A 17,568-nucleotide genomic window follows, 5' to 3' on the forward strand; every position below is an offset into this window, starting at 1 on the left:
GACGTCCCGTCCCAAGTCCGGTGCTCCATGGACTCTGGGGAACGCAACGAGTCTTTCTGCGCCTTCGATGTCTTCATCTGGAAAATGGAAACGTCCAACGTGCTCTTAGATTTCATCAGCTCTGAAATTTTCTAAGTCTCACGAAAAATTTCTCTTTGAAATTTAATCTTGGGTGGTCTTAAGTCTGGAGAATTGGGGCTGATCTGTAGAAGCTTTGAATGTGCTTAAAAACATCTCGATGTTTCCTTCTGCTGGGCAAAGAACCGAAATTCTGAAAAAAGAATACGGCATTATGCTTCCTATCTTTAATCCTATTTATAAAAAAACAATTTTTATTTTGTTGCTCGGTAACTGTGACCTGGAAGAGTTGACTTTGCATAAAAGGAACCCATGGTCCTCTAGTCTTGGTGTCTTTTCTATGATCTTCTTACACAGTGGCTAGGATAGACTTGATGGGAGATTAAGTCACGAGAAGGTATTTTTGAACCCATGTTATTGTTTGTAAGCCAGTTCATTGTCTTTTTACAAGGTATTACCCAAGAGAAAGAAGAGGTGTCCTTTCCGCCCCAACTGAGTTCAATATAAGTCTACTGTTATGATTTCCCGGTGACCTATTCATTGACCTTTATAAAAAAGAACTCCTCTCTTCAAGTACCTCTAACCCGTGTTATAAATCTAGGGACATTTTAGATGGTGTAGAGATGGGGTGATCAAGTCATCCCTGTTTGGAACCGTCTCAGAACTAGAACTGAAAGTCTCGGGGCCCAGGAAACTCCTCAGCCTCAGGCAAACTAGGATGGCTGGCTGGTCACCCTAAGACAATGCCCGTGAGATCCAGAACTCGAGAATGTCCAAATCCTACCTTCTCTTAATCTCCCAACTTCCCACGAGGCTCCTGAAGAGGCCACACAAAGAAACCGCAGTGAGGGGTGAATACAGCGTTTTATCTGATCGTTATCGGCTGGGCTAATCCTGACGCCTCCAGAAAGCCACAGTAACGCTGTGACAGAGCCCAGGGACGAGTCTCGAGACCGAGGGCCCCCATATTTCTCCTTCGACCCGAATGTAAAAACTCTAGAAGCTAAGGTCCTTTGGCCTGCAGTAAAGTACAAACAGAAGACTAAAGCAAAGACTCATGGGCTTAGGTCCTCGTGTGAGGAAGGAACACAGAGAGATGGCCGGCTTCGGGGCCTGGCTCAGAATGTCCCTCTTAGTCCAAGGGAGCACGATGCGGGAGAGAGAACTGCAGGCGTGTGGTCTCCCGCCGCCGCGTGGCTCTTCTCGGTGGCAGGTGGCAAACGCGGCCTCGCCCGCGCTCAGGAACACCACTGCTATCTCCTCACTGCGGAGCCGCGAGTGGCCAAGAGAGGGGTGACCTCACCCCGCACGACGCTGGCAACGAAACCGAACCCAGAGGCGCGAAGCGTCACTGTGTGAACACGCAAAACCGCGCGAGAAGTCGATTTTCGAATAAAACTGAAAAGTCAAAGCTTATTTCAAAGCCTTTTTAGTTTCTTTAGTAGACAATTTATTTTGATAAACTTGCTCAATAACAAAAATACAAGTGAAGAAAATTATGTTCATTTTATACAGTTTGTATTAACAATTTGTTTTGAAACTATTAATTGAAAAATGTTATAACCAATTAGAAAACAATTCTTAATAAAGTTTGGGGGAATATACAGACCTTGATCACAAACTTCAAAATCTCTTGAGGTGATACAACTAGTAAAATCCTGTGTGAGGAATCTGAGCCACACAGGCCATTTTTTCCTTCATATCTTTTTATCCTTCAAAAACTAGCTCTGAAAGACAGCTTACTGTTTTGTATTGTGAATATAAATTTAACTTTCAAAGATCAGAGTGGGTTGATAAAACAGGTCCTATAATCCGATTAACTGTGGCTAGTAGTCTTTTAATAAAGACAAAAGAAAAGCAACATGTTCTTCCCGTGAAGCCCACGATGCAAAACAACAGCTAAGGGTATATCCAAAGTCAGTTTCCAATACTTTTTCAGGGCCTTTCCGCTACATCGATAGATTGTATGTCACCAGGACCGATTATTATTTTACCAAAGGGATTAAACGGTGAATTCACAGAACAGCAAGTTGGGATATCAAAGCTTTAGGCAAAAGGGAAAAACCAATGAAGTGTTTTTGGTCGTCTAGAACATTAAAAAAAAAAAAAAAAAAAGTCGTCCTTCAAAAAAACAAAACGAATGGAACAGAAAATAAGTTTATAAGAAGTAGAAGAGTCAGGAACATTACATATGCACATTAACGACATAGAACATGGATTACCTTTGGAAAGAACCATACTGAAATGTTTGCTTTTAATGAAGATTTTCCACGTTTACAGATGTTTAGGCATGTTTAATAGGAGCTTCCAAAACTTTCAAACTAAGTCCTGTGCAAATAAGACCTATAAAGAGTTTTCAGCAGATCTGACAGTGATGTTCTTAGATATGAGAATAATGCACACGCTAAAAACAATGGAACAGACGAAAGTCTGACAAATGATTGCACCATAAAACAGTGTTTTATATACAGTTTACGAGATACGATTTCCTGTTATAAATTAATACTGTACTATATAGTACTTATAGTGACCTTTTTAAAAGCAACTGCTGCCAGTTGTCTCTTCACTTACAGGATGTACAGAATTTTACACGAATGCGTCCATCTCAATGTCTGGTCTGGAAGAGGACCAAAATCTGGCTTCACACGCTATCTGACGGGACAGTTTGTTCCTGGGTTAGGATGCTGACGGGCTAGAGAGAGTTTTCCCCACCAGCTCCTCATGCACGAGGCCTCCAAGACGATGAGGAAATTAAAGACAATTTAATGGTTTGGGTAATAGATACAAATAAAACCTTCAATTTTGTCATCTCATATGCAATACCACTGTAAGTCGAAGAAGTAAACAGTGGGGAAATTCTTAGCAGCTGAGAAACCTTCTCTCCCCATGCTCACCATCCAGTTAAAAATATTTCGAGGAACTATTTACAATAAAATTCATCTTTTGGAAGAGAAGAACTCTTGGTCATATCGCAAGTGAATTTGAACCATACTTTGCTAACACTTTATCTCAGTGGCATAATGGTGATAACGAAAGCTTTCCTTCGGGGTGGCCCATGTGACAGAGGACCAAGCAGATAGATCTCCATGGGAACGGCAATCCCAGATGTCCACGGAAGACGCCTAGTGGGATTCTCAGAAGTGACTGGGCATCGTTAACACTTGGGAAAAGCGTCTCCCTCGGGCACCTTCTAAAGGTGTCTTTGACCCTGGGAAGGAGAGTGTGACAGTCCACCAGGACGCTCAGGGAGGCCCACCTCTGACCCCGCTCCCGAGTCAGCAGCCACACGATAAAATGCTGCTGAACTAACAGCAGGACAGCTGTTAAAACGGGCCGGCGTGGAAGACATCGGTCCTCCGTGTCACGCTGTGAACATCCGAGGAGGTGACCCCGTCTCTGAAGAAATCGTGCTGTAACTTATCATCAGGCTTCTACAAATACAGCGCGCCCCCTTTTGGTGGGTGAGGCTGTCACACGTGGACGACACGTGGACGACACGGGCCTCCGACTCTACTGACGGGGACATCTGGGCTGCCGTCTCACCGTGGAGAAGAAAAGCTCAGCCCCACGGCCACGAAAACTTACACTCATTGCCACGAAGGACGCTCCTGCCCCACGTTTCCCACGGGAGATCGTCTATGGCGTCTGCCGGGAACAAACGCTGGGCAGACACCAAGGCGTGGAGGCGTGACGAGGAGAAACACTGCACTTGAAACCCAGCTGCGGGTGCGACGATGAGCTGCGATGCTTCTCTTAGGAAAAAACGGAAAGCTGAGGGGTTAGCGCAGCCCTTTAAAGTAAACGTGGAAGTGTTTAGCGCTCAGCCAACGAAGGCGAACAGCATACAAAGGAAGCATCGTATTGCTCAGGTTTTTGGTAAAGAAGATGTGTTAATAATGCTTACAGGTGAAAAGGACATAAATATAATTTTTAGAGCAGAGTGATGTGAGTGTTGTAAGGAGCTGAAATATCGGTGTTACTGGAGAACTTTGTATTTCCGTTTTGTGCGCTCGAACACATAAGATGCATCATTAATGCAACAGACTGAGCCGGTAGAAAAAGCAGCTCTGCACGACAGACAGCAGTTGCCGATGGTCTAAATAGTGTCAGATTCCCCAAATGACAAGGTTTGACGTGATCTTACCTCCTACTACCGTATACAAATAAATTAATCCTGCCAGGAATTTTAGCTTAACTTAAAGTTGCACCTAGAAAGATGTGGGATTATTTGTACCTATTACAAAAACCTGTTGAAATTAGGGCTGCTACAAAGAATGAGGTAAACTGAAGACTCTCTCCGCTACGCAGCCTTCAGATAAATGGCTTTTTTTCTATTGAGTTCTAGGTTTGCACACCACAGTGTTTCGCTAGCGAAGCATTCGGAGTTCTCTTCCAGGAACTGTTTGCATGTGTGTGTGTGTAAATTGACACACCCACACGCACGCACATATATACACACTGTATACTGCATCAGCAAAATATATATATTATATATATATTTATATAAATATAAGGAACATTTCCCCCCCGCCACCCCCAGAGACATGTTTCTTAGTGTTTGATTTTTTTTTTCTTTTGTACACAGAGAATAGGGCATTTCAGAATTTTTACAGACATTTTCGCAAACGAGTTTTGATCTCCTGGCCTCTGGGTGCAGCGACGCCGGTGGCACCGGTGCCCGAGGCTCCCGGCAGCGGACGGAGGCTGCGACGCTCGTACATCCGTCCGGTCCACCTCGATCCGTTACCACTGAGCACGTGTGTTCCTCGAATGAATCGTTAGACGTTAAAAACGGAACAGCAGAGTCACCGAGGGCCACGTCGTCTTCGGTGTAAAGTGCCCTCCTTCTAGGTTGCTTTCGCAGTGTGGACCTGACCGCCTGAATAGGCTCCGGAGATTTAAGTCAATATTGTCTGTATTTGGTTATGGGAAAGGCTCTCATTATTTTTAAAATCCAAAGTGCATAGTGAGAACAAATCAAAGCGTTTTGTTTTTCTTTCCAGCATCAGCTTCATCTGAGCATCTTCCCATGAGAGGACTACTCAGATGCCTTGCCTTTGTCCTCCTCGCCCTCCAAGAAATAAAAAATAAAATAAAATATAAAATAATAAAAGAGTCAAGCAATTTAGACATTCATCAGCCTGGTAAACAAACTTTGCCAGCAAAGAGAAGTCCTACTATTGTAAAGAAAATCGATAAGACAAAAAGTACGTATGACGACCCAACTACTGTGTTGTTGGGTAATTTATAAGGTTGGCCTCCGACTTCATTGATGTAAAATCCTATTGGAAATATTAGGGCAGCCATACAGAAAAGGATCACTGTAAAAAACAAACCAAAACACAACATTAGTAACATGGTTTGGTGATGAGGAAAACAATGACATTTGGGTACAGAGGAAGCTTTATAACGGCTGTGGGTTGATAACATGGTCACATCTGTTAAGCACACACCCCAGATCTCGTAATATCCCCCAAAGCCTCACCAGTAAATACGGCAAAAGCTGGGTTAGCTTTTTAAGAAGATTTCAAACATCAGCATTAAGAAAGGCTCCTAAGAACTACTAAGGGCTCCCACGTGCTATTCTTGACTACTTAAGGCCGTGACTAAGGTGTCTGGCCAGAGTCACACAGGGGTTCGCTTCTGCCTGTGCAATCTTAGGCTCCTGGTTCCCTTCTGCAAATGGGCTAAGTTCTAGAAGTAGAAACCAACCAGTAGCGAGTCCCTGGCACCGTGCTGGGCTGAGAGCGAGCGCTGCACAAACTCTGCACATTATCGCCAGTTCTGACTTTGCCAAGTCTCCGCTCCCCTCAGCTGGTGTTGCTTAGAAGGGACTGGAGAGAAGGTACACGTGAGAACCACGTGCCTTACTCCGGTTTAAAATCAGCTAGTGACGAGAACCTTAGACATCTGATTAGCGAACTGTCAGGGTGGTTCTCTCTCATCATGGACGAAGTCCCCTCTCCCCCCAAAAATTGTCAGGTTTCTGAACACACAAAGGTTCAAGCGGGGGAGGGTGGGAAAACCTTTGAGTTTTGTATGCAAACACAGTGCAATATATTATTTGCTAAAACGTTTCTAGAAAGGTAACAGAAACCCAGCGTCTGGGTGGAAGTAATTCCACAGGCCCTTGTTTTAGCCAGCGGTGCGCTCCCTTGTGCTACCAAAAAAACCACTCTTCTTAGTGAACGCAAATTACCGAGAGATAGGCTAGCTCTCCCAAGAAAATAGTTTATGCTTTCTGAAAGCACATTAGTCAAATGCTCACAGTCCTTCTAACGTCTCTGGAGGCAGAAACATTTCTTCAGTGACGTGAGGACAGACGACCACCGTCACTGTGCATGATTGGACGCTTTCCACCATCATCCGAATGAGGAGTCTTTTCCAAGTTAAACCCACCCCAGGAATACTGACCACCGGGTCCTGCTGACACTCGTCCTATAAATTACGTTCGTGTTAGTCAATCGACAAACTTTAATAGGGTCCAGGAACCAAGGAGTCTTTTCCTGGAAGGAATAGCTCCAGAAAGGTATTAAAAAGTAACATTTTTCAAGCAATATACTAACTCAAGAGACACTTGTTTGCTCTGCACTATTTAAGTGAATTATTTTATATTATAGAGACGCACAGCCTATCCCATTTTGGGTAAAAGACCACACCAAATAATGTTACATAAGCGAATTTGGATTCTTTCCAATACCTACTAGAACCAATGAAAAATTCAGGAATTAAGTATTAGTTAGACCTTCTGGCCTTTCTGCTGTACAGTCAGCAATCAATAATGTTATGAGTGTTGCCAATGCCCACTCATCAGTATTATCTGTCACCAATTTCTAACGGTCCTTATGCCTTAAATAGGGTTTGGTAGTAAAATGAAAACACAATCTATGTAGCTATATACAATCTAATAAAAAGGATGGGATATGATTATTGTTTTCAAAACAATGTGTTTCTTAATGACTAATCTCGAGAAACAAATAGTTTAGAACTACTTTAGAGACAGGTAGATATTAGTTCATTCTGTTAACAGATATGCCAACTTTATTCTATCCTTTCTTATTTTCTATTGTAAAATAAATATTAATCCATTATAATGAAGTAATCGTTTAATGACTGTATTTAAGATAGAGTTTAATATTTTACAAGAGTTAAATATTTTCCAAAATGGTTAGGAAAAGCTTACTCAAATTTAAAGGAAGCGATTCAATCTAATTTTGGTTTTTAATCCAAAAAATTAGGTTCTCTATACTTCCTGCGGGAGATTTAATGTGGGTGGATGAGTTTTCTTTTAAGCTATTGAGACCTGGAAAGTTACTTTAGATCTTAAAATATTATTAATGCTGATAATATCGACTTTTGACAATTCAGTTCTGGGCCCTAAATAAGCCTAAAAAATCACAATTTCATACGCTCCACAGAGGTGAGCGACAGGTATCAGGTGCAATGGCAGATGAGGACGTAAATCGGGGTTGCAAAGGGAAGAACGAGAGTCAGAGCTGCAGAAACAGACCCTCGTCACCCCAGACATATGTGCGGCTCACCTCTGAGGGAGCTCCCCGCTGCCAAAGCCAGCAGAGGACAGCGCCCTCCCACCCTTAGCGAAACGATTTTACCTGCAGCAGACACATGGCAGCAGAGATGACGGACACCAGCACATTGCCAAGTGCGACAAAACCTAGGGGGACCCTGGTCCTTCACGGGACTGCCACTCCAGCGGGCTAGTTCCGGTGTCAAAAACAATGGATTTAAGGGATGCTGGGAGAGGTGCAACTCTATGCCTACTTAGATGACATTAAGTCCAAGATACATCGCTGAGCTAAAAAAGCAAGGTGCGGACATTATAAACAGAATGAAGAGATTCTTGTGGAACACTCATACTCAAACGCTTCCATGCAAATGCATCCGGAAGGACATCCTACAAACAGGTAACGACTGTTGTCTCAAGAATACTTTGGGTGACCCTTTCACAGCCTTTGAATTATATATCACACGCGCATATTATTTGTAAAAGTAATTTAAAAAATAAAGGAAAAACGCTGCATGTGGGGGTAGTAGCTACGTGTACTTAAATACTCTCTACTGAAGGGAAATGAAAACGATAATTATAGTTCTCTTTACTGGGTCACGAGAAACAATGGCTCGGTGAGCATCTTAGCGCTCTGACTCATAGCACGTTGCTAAACTATATTCGAGATCGTTCCTATTCAGAGCATATGCGTTCCTAAATTTAACCTAAACGCAGAAAGTACATCCTTCCTTTCCGATTTTACTGAGGGTGAATTCTAGCTGGGTGAGTGACTGCACCGTGAGGGAAGAGCCTCTTTAGATTCCTCATCGCCACCCTGTAACTCAGCGGCGTGTCCCTGTGACCCCCTCCGGACCCTGCTCCCCAGGAAAGCACCATCTTGGGAGGGCTGTCGACCTCCAACGAGATCGTCGACTTGACTCACATTTCTTAACAAGGATGGAACCGACTTTTTATGTCAAAAGCAACATATCTAAATTTTAAAATTAAGGGAGATGTAGAGGCAAAAATAAAACAACAGAACCAGGAACATGTACATTAAGAGAGTTTCACAGAGAGAGAGAGAGAGAGAGAGAGAGAGAGAGAGAGAGAGAGAGAGAGAGCGCGAGCGCCAGAGATGCGTGAACTAATTAATCTCTCTATCTTATGGTCTTTGAGGATAAATTGCAGAGATGCGTGAACTAATCTCTCTATCTTATGGTCTTTGAGGATAAATTGAGTTTTAATATTAATAGGGATATGTGGGATTATGCTTCACCACTATCATACAAGTTCTAAATGAAAATATCAAATGAAAGTAGGCTGTGTTATAATATTCATTTTTAAAACCTTAAGCAAACCTGAGATGATTTTAAGGCACTGAATTAAAAGTTAAATGCACAGCATCTGGCATAAAAGTATCGTTATCCTGTTCTTTAGAGCAGGATGTCTCGACAGGGCCCTCCTGCCATTTGGGGCCAGAGAAGTCTTTGTTGCAGGGGGCTGTCCTGTGCATTCGTCACATGTCTGGCAGCATCCCTGGCCTCTGCTCACTAGGTGTCAGTAGCATCCCCCTAGTTGTGACAATCAAAAATGTCCCCAGACATTGATAAATGGACCCTGGGGGCAAAATTGCTGTAGAGAGAAAGAAGCCAGAAAGCAGAATTACAGAAATATCTTCTTCATGCATATTGGTTTAACTTGGGACAAGCCTCTGATGTGTTTTGAAATTAAACCGATTTTACAAAGTACAAGAGAGTGTGCAATATATAAATATATCACACTCTTGGGCATAGCTTAATAAGAAATGTTGAGAAACGGTTATTAAACAACAAAATGTGTTGATTTTTCAACGGTGACACACGACTCAGTCGAAACTCAAAATCAGTGATACTAAAAAGCACGTCACCACCTTCATCTAATTTTTGTTTGTTATATTTTCATCTAGATTCATCTTTATTTGACAGAAGATACCAATACCGTCAAGAAGAGGAAAAGACTCAGATTAACGGTAGCTCTGAGTCACGGACCTGAAACACTTATGTCACGGTATGGGCAAAAGTAAAATGCATTAAGGTAGCATTTCATACAGAGAGGCTAAGGTTTTGAACGTCCCGGTCCCGGTCCCGTGGTGACACCGCTGGGAACCGACAGCTCATGTGACGGTCAGGGTCCTTATCACTGATTCCTGATGATCTTCGCAAAAACCCCAGGCGTGCGTGCGCCTTCTGGACAAATTCAGTGAGCACAGGTTACTTACTTCCAGTGAACGCGATCCATCGAGCGTATTTTGTAGCTTCTCTTCGCCAGTGGGAAGCCACCAGCAAACCGCAAGTGACAGTCAATGAAATGATTCCCATGATGATAAAAAACAGCGTGGTGACCCACTCTGGGGGCAGTCGAGGCGGGATGCAAGTTCGGTCTCGTCCGTGGATTGTCTGACACTGTCGCACCAGGCCCACAGTGAGCGCTCCTGGGGGAGATGCAAAGGCGGGAATATTTTAGTGGGTTTGGCACACCTGGGAAACAGTCTCTCCTAGCCCTTAAATCGGATTTCTCTCTACACGGGTCATCCCAGCCCTTAATTCCCCCGAGACCCGCTGTCACTCACTCTGCCGTACTTGTAACGCAGTCATACTTGGCTTAACATACAAAGTGAACTTAAAAAAAAAACTTCGCAACAACCATTAAAAGGCAGTTCATTTAATCGTGCATTAAACAAATACTTTGCTGAGCACCTGTGTCAGGCACGGTTCTGGGCTCCAGAAAAATAACAGCGAACATGACGGACGCGGTTCCTGCTCTTGATGAGCTCACATACTAGCAGAAAGAAATGGAACTTGTCTATTTCCAGATCCAAGACTCACTGTGTATTGTTTTATTTTGGCTGAGGAGAAAAACACTTTGCTGGAAATTGAAGGCAAACTTGAAATATGTCTATGCATAATATACAAGTGGCGTTAAATAATGGATTAAATACTAGAACCGATATATTTTATTAAAGTTAAAAGGTCTAAGAATATAATATACTCAAGAAAATGTTGAAAAAACTAGTGAATTTCTCCATTTCGTAAGTTCAACGATTTTTGTACAATATACAAGTCTTCACAATTGCCAAACCATTGCTGGCATTAGGCAGAAAAGTATAAATGCACTAGTGGTAAATTTTAAAGAACCTCCTCTCTCCTTATCCATTGAAATAACAGAAAAGTGGTTTTTGTAAAAATCCAAGTGCTATTTTTATACAAACACGCTCTCGTGTCAAAGGAAGCCCTCTACCAAATTTGGAGTGAGCTAATTTGTAGAAACCTACATGAAGAAGGCGAAAAGTAATTATTTTATCTACTTTCCCGCAGAGAACAATCAGAAATTTCTGGAGTCATTGAAAACATAATAGATTTCTGCATCTGCTGGGACCGAGTGCCCTTTTGGAGGACGGGGAGCTGTCGTGGGGTGGGGGTGCTGGGGGGAGAGGGCTCTCCTGTGACTTGTGTTTTGCCACTGATTCGTTTTTAGAAATAAAGCGATGTGTTCAAAGAAAACGACGTGGGAAATCAGTCGTTCCCCGCAAACCGAGCAGTAGTCGCCCTTTGCCTCTAACGGACTACGTGTGCCGCACGTCCTTCAGCAGATGGAAGGAGACAGCTCGCGGTGACAAGCTGTACCTTTTCCTCTCGAAGCATCTCATAACTGGGCCCACTACGGTGTCCTTGTAGGTGCAACGGCAGGATTCTGGGCTTCTCTCTGGCAGGATGGGGGCGGATGGGGGTGGCAGGGGAACAGAAAGGGAGCTAACCTCCACATCGACGCCCCCCGCTATCCCTCCTTCTAGCTGCCGTTTGGGGCTGAGTGACTTCATAGGCCAAAGAGAAATAAATCCAGGTCAAAGTTTTTGACATTCCACTGCTAACCTTCGAAGTATCGTGGTGATCGCGTGAGACTAGAAAAGGAGGAAGGACGGGGTGGGGAGGCACCGCGGGGTTGCGAAATTGGTCTTAAATCGAAACACCAAAGTTTCTTTGAAAAGAAAACTTGGGGAGAGCGGGGTGTCTCGTTACGATAAAGCATTTTACCGTGATTTTAGAAACAAAGATGGCATTCCCAGCAGTGCGCAGGGACACCTCACAGGACACTCCTGCTCACTCAGCACACACCTGACGAGTCGCCCTCTGAAGTCACCGTCCCACTTGCTGTGAGAACAGACAGCGGGCATGAAAGGCCCTCAGACAAAATGCGACAGTGTGGATTCTGGTGATAGCTGTAACTTTGCTCACGACTCAGAATACACAGTTTCGCTGGTAACTACAGCTAGTGGGCTTCGATTTACATTTCAGAATTTTCTTTTGCTGGCAAATATTTAAACCTATAGGTTCAGTAAATCCTAACTAAAACATCTCTGCTTCGAAATACCCGAGTCTCCTCCGACGCCTTTCTTGCTTTCTGTTTCCGGCCCTGGCGGGGAGCCTCAGGGCTCTCGGGCGGACTGTCACCTGCTGTGCCTCGCTGAGTGGGACCCCTTCTTCGTCCCAGCCGGCCTGGCACACCGCAACAGTCAGAAAAGGAACTCAGAGGGAGACCCTCCACGAACCAGCGGAAACGGGTGACCTGACAGGTGCTACGCGCCCACAGTGACAAAAGTCCTGTCGCAAGTCAAGACCGAACACCCAGCAGCTAACATTCTGAAGAAAAGAAAGCTAACGCTAACAGACGACCAGGAGGGCGACTGTATCTAAGAGAATCAATTCACAAAGATTTTCCTGAGCGTTTTTATGTGCTCAGCACTGCCGCAGTGGTCACAGGCTCCAAGGCTAAGGCTCTAGTGACACCGTCGGTGAAAACGGGCTTCCCTTAGACACAGCGTACGAGGGCCAGTGCGAACCGCGGTCGGCCAGTATTCTAAAAATCGCTTTCTTAAGACTCCAGGGGAACGTAATTCACATCAGTCACGTGTGTGCCATAAGCCGTCTGGGTAAAGGGATCTGCAAAGGTAATGATGCTCTGGCTGTGACATCTTCCAAGTCCCAGCTTCCCCCAGGCCTTTAAATCACCTCTCACCCAAAAGAATTCTCTCTCGCGCCGACTAGTCGAGATCTTTTACATCTGTCAGATTCTCTGAACACATTCAGTCTGAACCACACAGCCGTGTACTTGAGTTTAAATTAGCTTCTTTTTACCTCCAACAGAAAAAGAACCTCTGCTTCACTGGGAACCCCCAGAATGGCCTGCGGCAGTGGGCGTGGGGCGGGAATTAATAAGCGTGTGGTGAACCCAAACGAGGCAGGGACAAGCTGAGTGTCAAATAAATCAGGCTGCATCGGATAGGCTCTGCAGTGGGACCGTCTCAGTGCGATTTCCCGAAGCGCACTAATTAGACACTACCCAGCCATTCACTAATTTTTGTTTTACCCAACAGGTCTTTTGCTTCTTGACAGGACCTGTAATTCCTTTCCCCAGCCAATCCATCTTTCCCCTGCAGCTGTTTCCTAGGTAACCAATCCAGCTGAATAAAAGACTTGCACACAAAAGGAAAAAGGAAACTGAACTAGAACTATAGCATCCCACGTGCCTTTCAGTACCTCACCTGCGTCGCATAACGCACACAAGCACGTCGTAGTGTCTTAACGGGGCCTCCCCTGTTGAGTGGGTATCGTGACTAAGGAGGCTTTTGACACTCATCACCTACATAGACACTGTTGAAATGAAGGCACAGACGGTCTCGGCATGTCTCCTGCCACTGTGAGGATGCTCACGCATGTCATTGCTACGTGTAAAAGCTGTGCCGCAGGAAATCTGAAACACGGGAGTGCAAAGCAGAGGCACACACACCTGCCAGACTGTCAGAGCACGCCACGTGCACTGAGTGCATGCCAGCCCGGCCACGGGGAGCATGGGATATGGTTTCTGAGGAGACTGCAGTTATCAATAGTGCTGAGGATCCCTTGTACATGAGAATTCATTTTCTTCCTGCTTCAAGATTTTCTTCAAGATTTTATGTCTTTGGCTTGCGATGGTTTGACTATGATTTGACTAGCTGCAGATTACTCTGAGTCGATCCTACCCGGTATTTGAGGTTTTTCAAAATGCAGATTAAAGTTTTTTATCATATTTGGAGATTTGTTCAGATATTCTTTTTGTCCCTTTCTCTCTCTCTCCTCTTTCTGGAACTTCCATTATGTGTACACCGGAATACTCGATGTCTCATGGGTCTCTCGTGCTCCGTTCATTTAAAACATTTTTTTCTTTCTGTTCATCAGATTAAATCATTTTGGTTGACTCGTCTTCAAGTTCGCTGGTTCTTTCTTCTGCCAACTTCTATTTTAGTTATTGTATTTTTCAACTCCGGGATTTCTATTTTCTTTTTATAATTCCCATCTAAAGAGATAGTCTCTACGTAGTGAGACATTGTTTTCTTATGTTCCTTTAATTCTTTACACATGGTTTCTGTATTTTTGCAACATATTTTTCACAGCTGATTTAAACTCTGTCTAGCAGGCCCAATGTCTGGACTTCCTTAGACACTGTTTCTAATGACTTCTTTTATTTTTCTGTGTTTAGGCCACACTTCCCTGTTTGTGTGTCTTGTAATTTCTAGTTGAAAACGGAAATTTTAAAATAACACAATGTGACAGCTGTGGATATCATATGCTCGGGCTTTATTGTTATTACTGTTTGTTCACTGACTTAAAAAAGTTTGTATTCACTGATGTGTGTGGCCTCTGAAGTCTCTGTTCCATCAACACGGCGGTCAGCTAATGGCTGAAACAGGATTTCTTTCAATGCCCTGAATCAATGCCGCTCAGCCTGTGCTGTGTGTGTCTGCTGCGGCACACTGTCGATGCTCCGGCAGGTGATTTACAGCTCTGCCTTAGTACTCACGTCCTGCTTGCAGTCTCAAGATCAGCTGGAATTACGAGGGGAGGGCGTTCCCAGGTCTCTCCTGGGCATGTGGGCATCCCTGACCAGGTGTGTGGCCTTCTAGATTCCTCGGGATGTGTTGGAGCTTTTCAGAGGCTCCTAGGAACATCCTGTTACCCAGCTTTTCCTTTATGTTTTTGGTCAACCTTTTGTTCGCATCACCTGGGACCACCACCCTCGCTCGGTACCTGTAATGCTAAGCCACTGGTGCTGATTGTCTTTGACGAATGTCCTGGGGGCAGGGCAGAGGGAGCTCGGAATCTGGTCCAAGAAAGGTAAGCCCTGAAAAAAGATATCTTCAGTGAGCTGCCAGACAGGTCGAATCATGACAATTCTCTGATGGGGCTTTAAGGAGCACCAAACCCTTGTGCCCTCTCGAGTGGCTGCTCGGCTGCTGTTTCTCACAGCTGCCATAGTTGCAAGGCTATTGGCTTTGGAGGCTAGTGGAGTGGGGGAGGGGGGACGAGATGAGCACAACTTACAACTGTCACAGAGTTTACGGTTCTTACGAAAATTCAGGGGATTTTCTTAAATTAATGCTCCTTGGATTGCTGAAAGCCTTCATTTCCAGAGTTCTGAAAGAGCTGATCTGACAATTTTTGCCAGTGTTCTCATCGTATTTATGGAGGAGCTGATTTTCAGAAGTCCCTATTCCATTATTCCAGAAGTTAAACACAAAAGGTCACAATTTAAATCTCAGCTTTGCTACACCTGGGCAGGTCACTTAATCTTTCTAAGCCTGCTTTGGCCGGAAAATAATATGACCTACCATTTAGGTTTCTGTGAGAATTAATACCTGGAAAGCAACCAGAACTGTAAGCACTGAATAATTATCACATGCTTTCAGGAAAAGAAATTATATATTTTTGTTTTAGTTAAAAAATACACACACAGAGGACAGCAGTAGACACGCTAATTTAACACAATAATTCAATCGTATGCTCATGAAACTCACATTCGAAAATGAAGAGCGTGAGACTTGATGGTCGCGAAGGCTGCTGGTCATGACAAGTACTCAGGACCCTTTGCTCCCCTGCCCGACTGCCTTCGTACATCACTCAGATTGAAGATTAAGCACAAGGCCAGTTCACACTGAACTGGGGACAGATTTCACAGAAACGGCAGTGCTGGGAACATTGAGACTGGAAATGGTTTGCTAATAGGATGAAATTGCAGAATGTTGTTACATAGCAAGAACATAAAAAGCGATCGTTAAGTTCTTTTTGTTTGATTTTCTTTTCTCTTAAACTGTATTGGCTTTTCTATTCCTATTAAAAACACAACTACTGCCAGCTGTTCGTAAGTAGGGCTGGAGTTCAGAGGGCATAGCTCATTTTACGATCGACTAAATCAAACCTAAAATTGTCCTCTCATTGTAGCTTATTCTATCAGCCCTTGCTCCATAAACTTGGCCTTGAGTCTAATCCTATAGAGACATTAAACATAAACTAGCAGCGAATCTTTATTTTATTTTAAACGTCTACAGCACCTGGTCTCCCTCAGTGGTCTCCCATCCAAGTACCCTGTTTAGCTTCCGAGAGCAGACGGGATTGGGCTCGTTCAGGGTGGCGTGGCCGTAGACTGAATCTTTATTTTAATATCTGCTTTATTGACAAGTACGATATACCAGAATCTGTCTGTCCTATTACTCTTCCCCTCACTGAAGCTCTTACTATAATGCACGAAAAAGTCCTTAAAGAAAAGCTCACTGCAACTTTTAAACTGTCCACACAATGTATGAAAACTCTGTGGAAGGCTGTCTGTCACACTCTTGAGAGTGGCCTACTGTGGCTGAGTAGGATTGGAGGTGGAAAGGGGCTGAGAACACTTGTACTTTTTACTGTCTTATCTGAGTGGAGGTGAATTCATATAATTCTGTCCTTTAAAAAAACGGAATGTGGATTTGTTTAATATTTTAAAATGTTTACCGAATATTACCCATTACTTTTAAATAAAGTGTACTAACTGCATTTATATTACATACTGTGAAATCTTTCAATCATGCATAAAATTAAGCACATGCTATGGATGTAAAAGAAATCAGACAATGCCAAAGAAATCACAGTAAACTAACGTAAATCAGGTAGAAAACGAACATGGAATTCAAATTACTATTCTACGTTTTCTATTCCATCTCCATTTGTGAATGGTGAGAAAGCCCAGTCGGGGGAATTCAACGGATCACTCTGGGATGCTGACTGTTTCTTCCCTGATTGATGCGGCAGAAAAAAAAAAAAAAACAAGCTGGACGTTTCACTCAAAACAGTTCCCACGTTTTATATGTAGAGGTAAGCTGGCTTAGGACAGCAGATACTGACAGAGGAAATAAAGTCAAACGAATCTGACAGGTCAAATTGCGCCTGTGGACAGGAGAGTACTGCTGAATTATATGCAAAAGTATTTCAACAAAAGGCTGAACGTTATGGACTCCACAGCCTGCAATCACCAGACAGGTTCGACTACGGATGGACAGAGATCAAGAAGAAAGAAGGGCAGAAGACGGGCGTGGCTCCCAGTCCTGCAAAACTCCTGGCCAAAAGCAGTCAGAAAATCGGGCCATGCAGAGCTGGATGGGATCTCAGAGATCACCTGCCCTAACCTCCGTGAGTTAGGGTTCAGAGGACCCTGAGGCCCAGCGCGGTGAAGTGGTAAGTCCAAGGTTACGTGATAAGCCCAGGCAGTGCTGGGACCCAAACCCAAGTTTTCAAATACCCACTTCTAAACTCCCGACCACACGATGCTGGCTTCCCGGACACCATTCGCTGAGCGAGGAGAATGGGCAGTACTCCTAAAAATGCCGGTAGGACCACTCGGATTTATACCAGAGCAGACTAATCACAACTCTGTAAGCACGGTGACAGTGAGACCAAGAGGAACTTTCCACGGGAGGTCAGAACTGTACAGAGAGCAACGCTGCCTTTGGGCTTCTCCTTCGGTTCACGGGGTGGCGCCTTTGGGCTCTACTCACTCCGAGATGGAGCCAGCTCCCACACCGGCCGTCTGTCTCGTAAATGTTCAAGGAACGCTCCACTCCAATCTCAGCCTCCTTGAAGAAACATCCCCACTTCTTA

The 17,568-nt window shown here is 44.1% G+C and overlaps 1 protein-coding gene across 1 annotated transcript; it reads right to left on the reverse strand.

The window, feature by feature from the left end:
• Positions 1-2,165: 2,165 nt before the first annotated feature.
• On the reverse strand, positions 2,166-15,618 carry MOSMO (modulator of smoothened). Its single transcript, XM_015589900.2, has 4 exons — positions 15,453-15,618; positions 14,686-14,779; positions 9,843-10,055; positions 2,166-5,399 (listed from the first exon to the last, which is right to left on the reverse strand). Exons 1-4 carry the CDS (start codon positions 15,501-15,503, stop codon positions 5,215-5,217), a joined length of 543 nt encoding a protein of 180 aa, XP_015445386.1. The 5' UTR covers positions 15,504-15,618; the 3' UTR covers positions 2,166-5,214.
• Between the last annotated feature and the right edge of the window lie 1,950 nt (positions 15,619-17,568).

The sequence above is a fragment of the Pteropus alecto genome, unplaced genomic scaffold, assembly GCF_000325575.1.
Source record: "Pteropus alecto unplaced genomic scaffold, ASM32557v1 scaffold15, whole genome shotgun sequence".
NCBI lineage: Eukaryota > Metazoa > Chordata > Mammalia > Chiroptera > Pteropodidae > Pteropus > Pteropus alecto.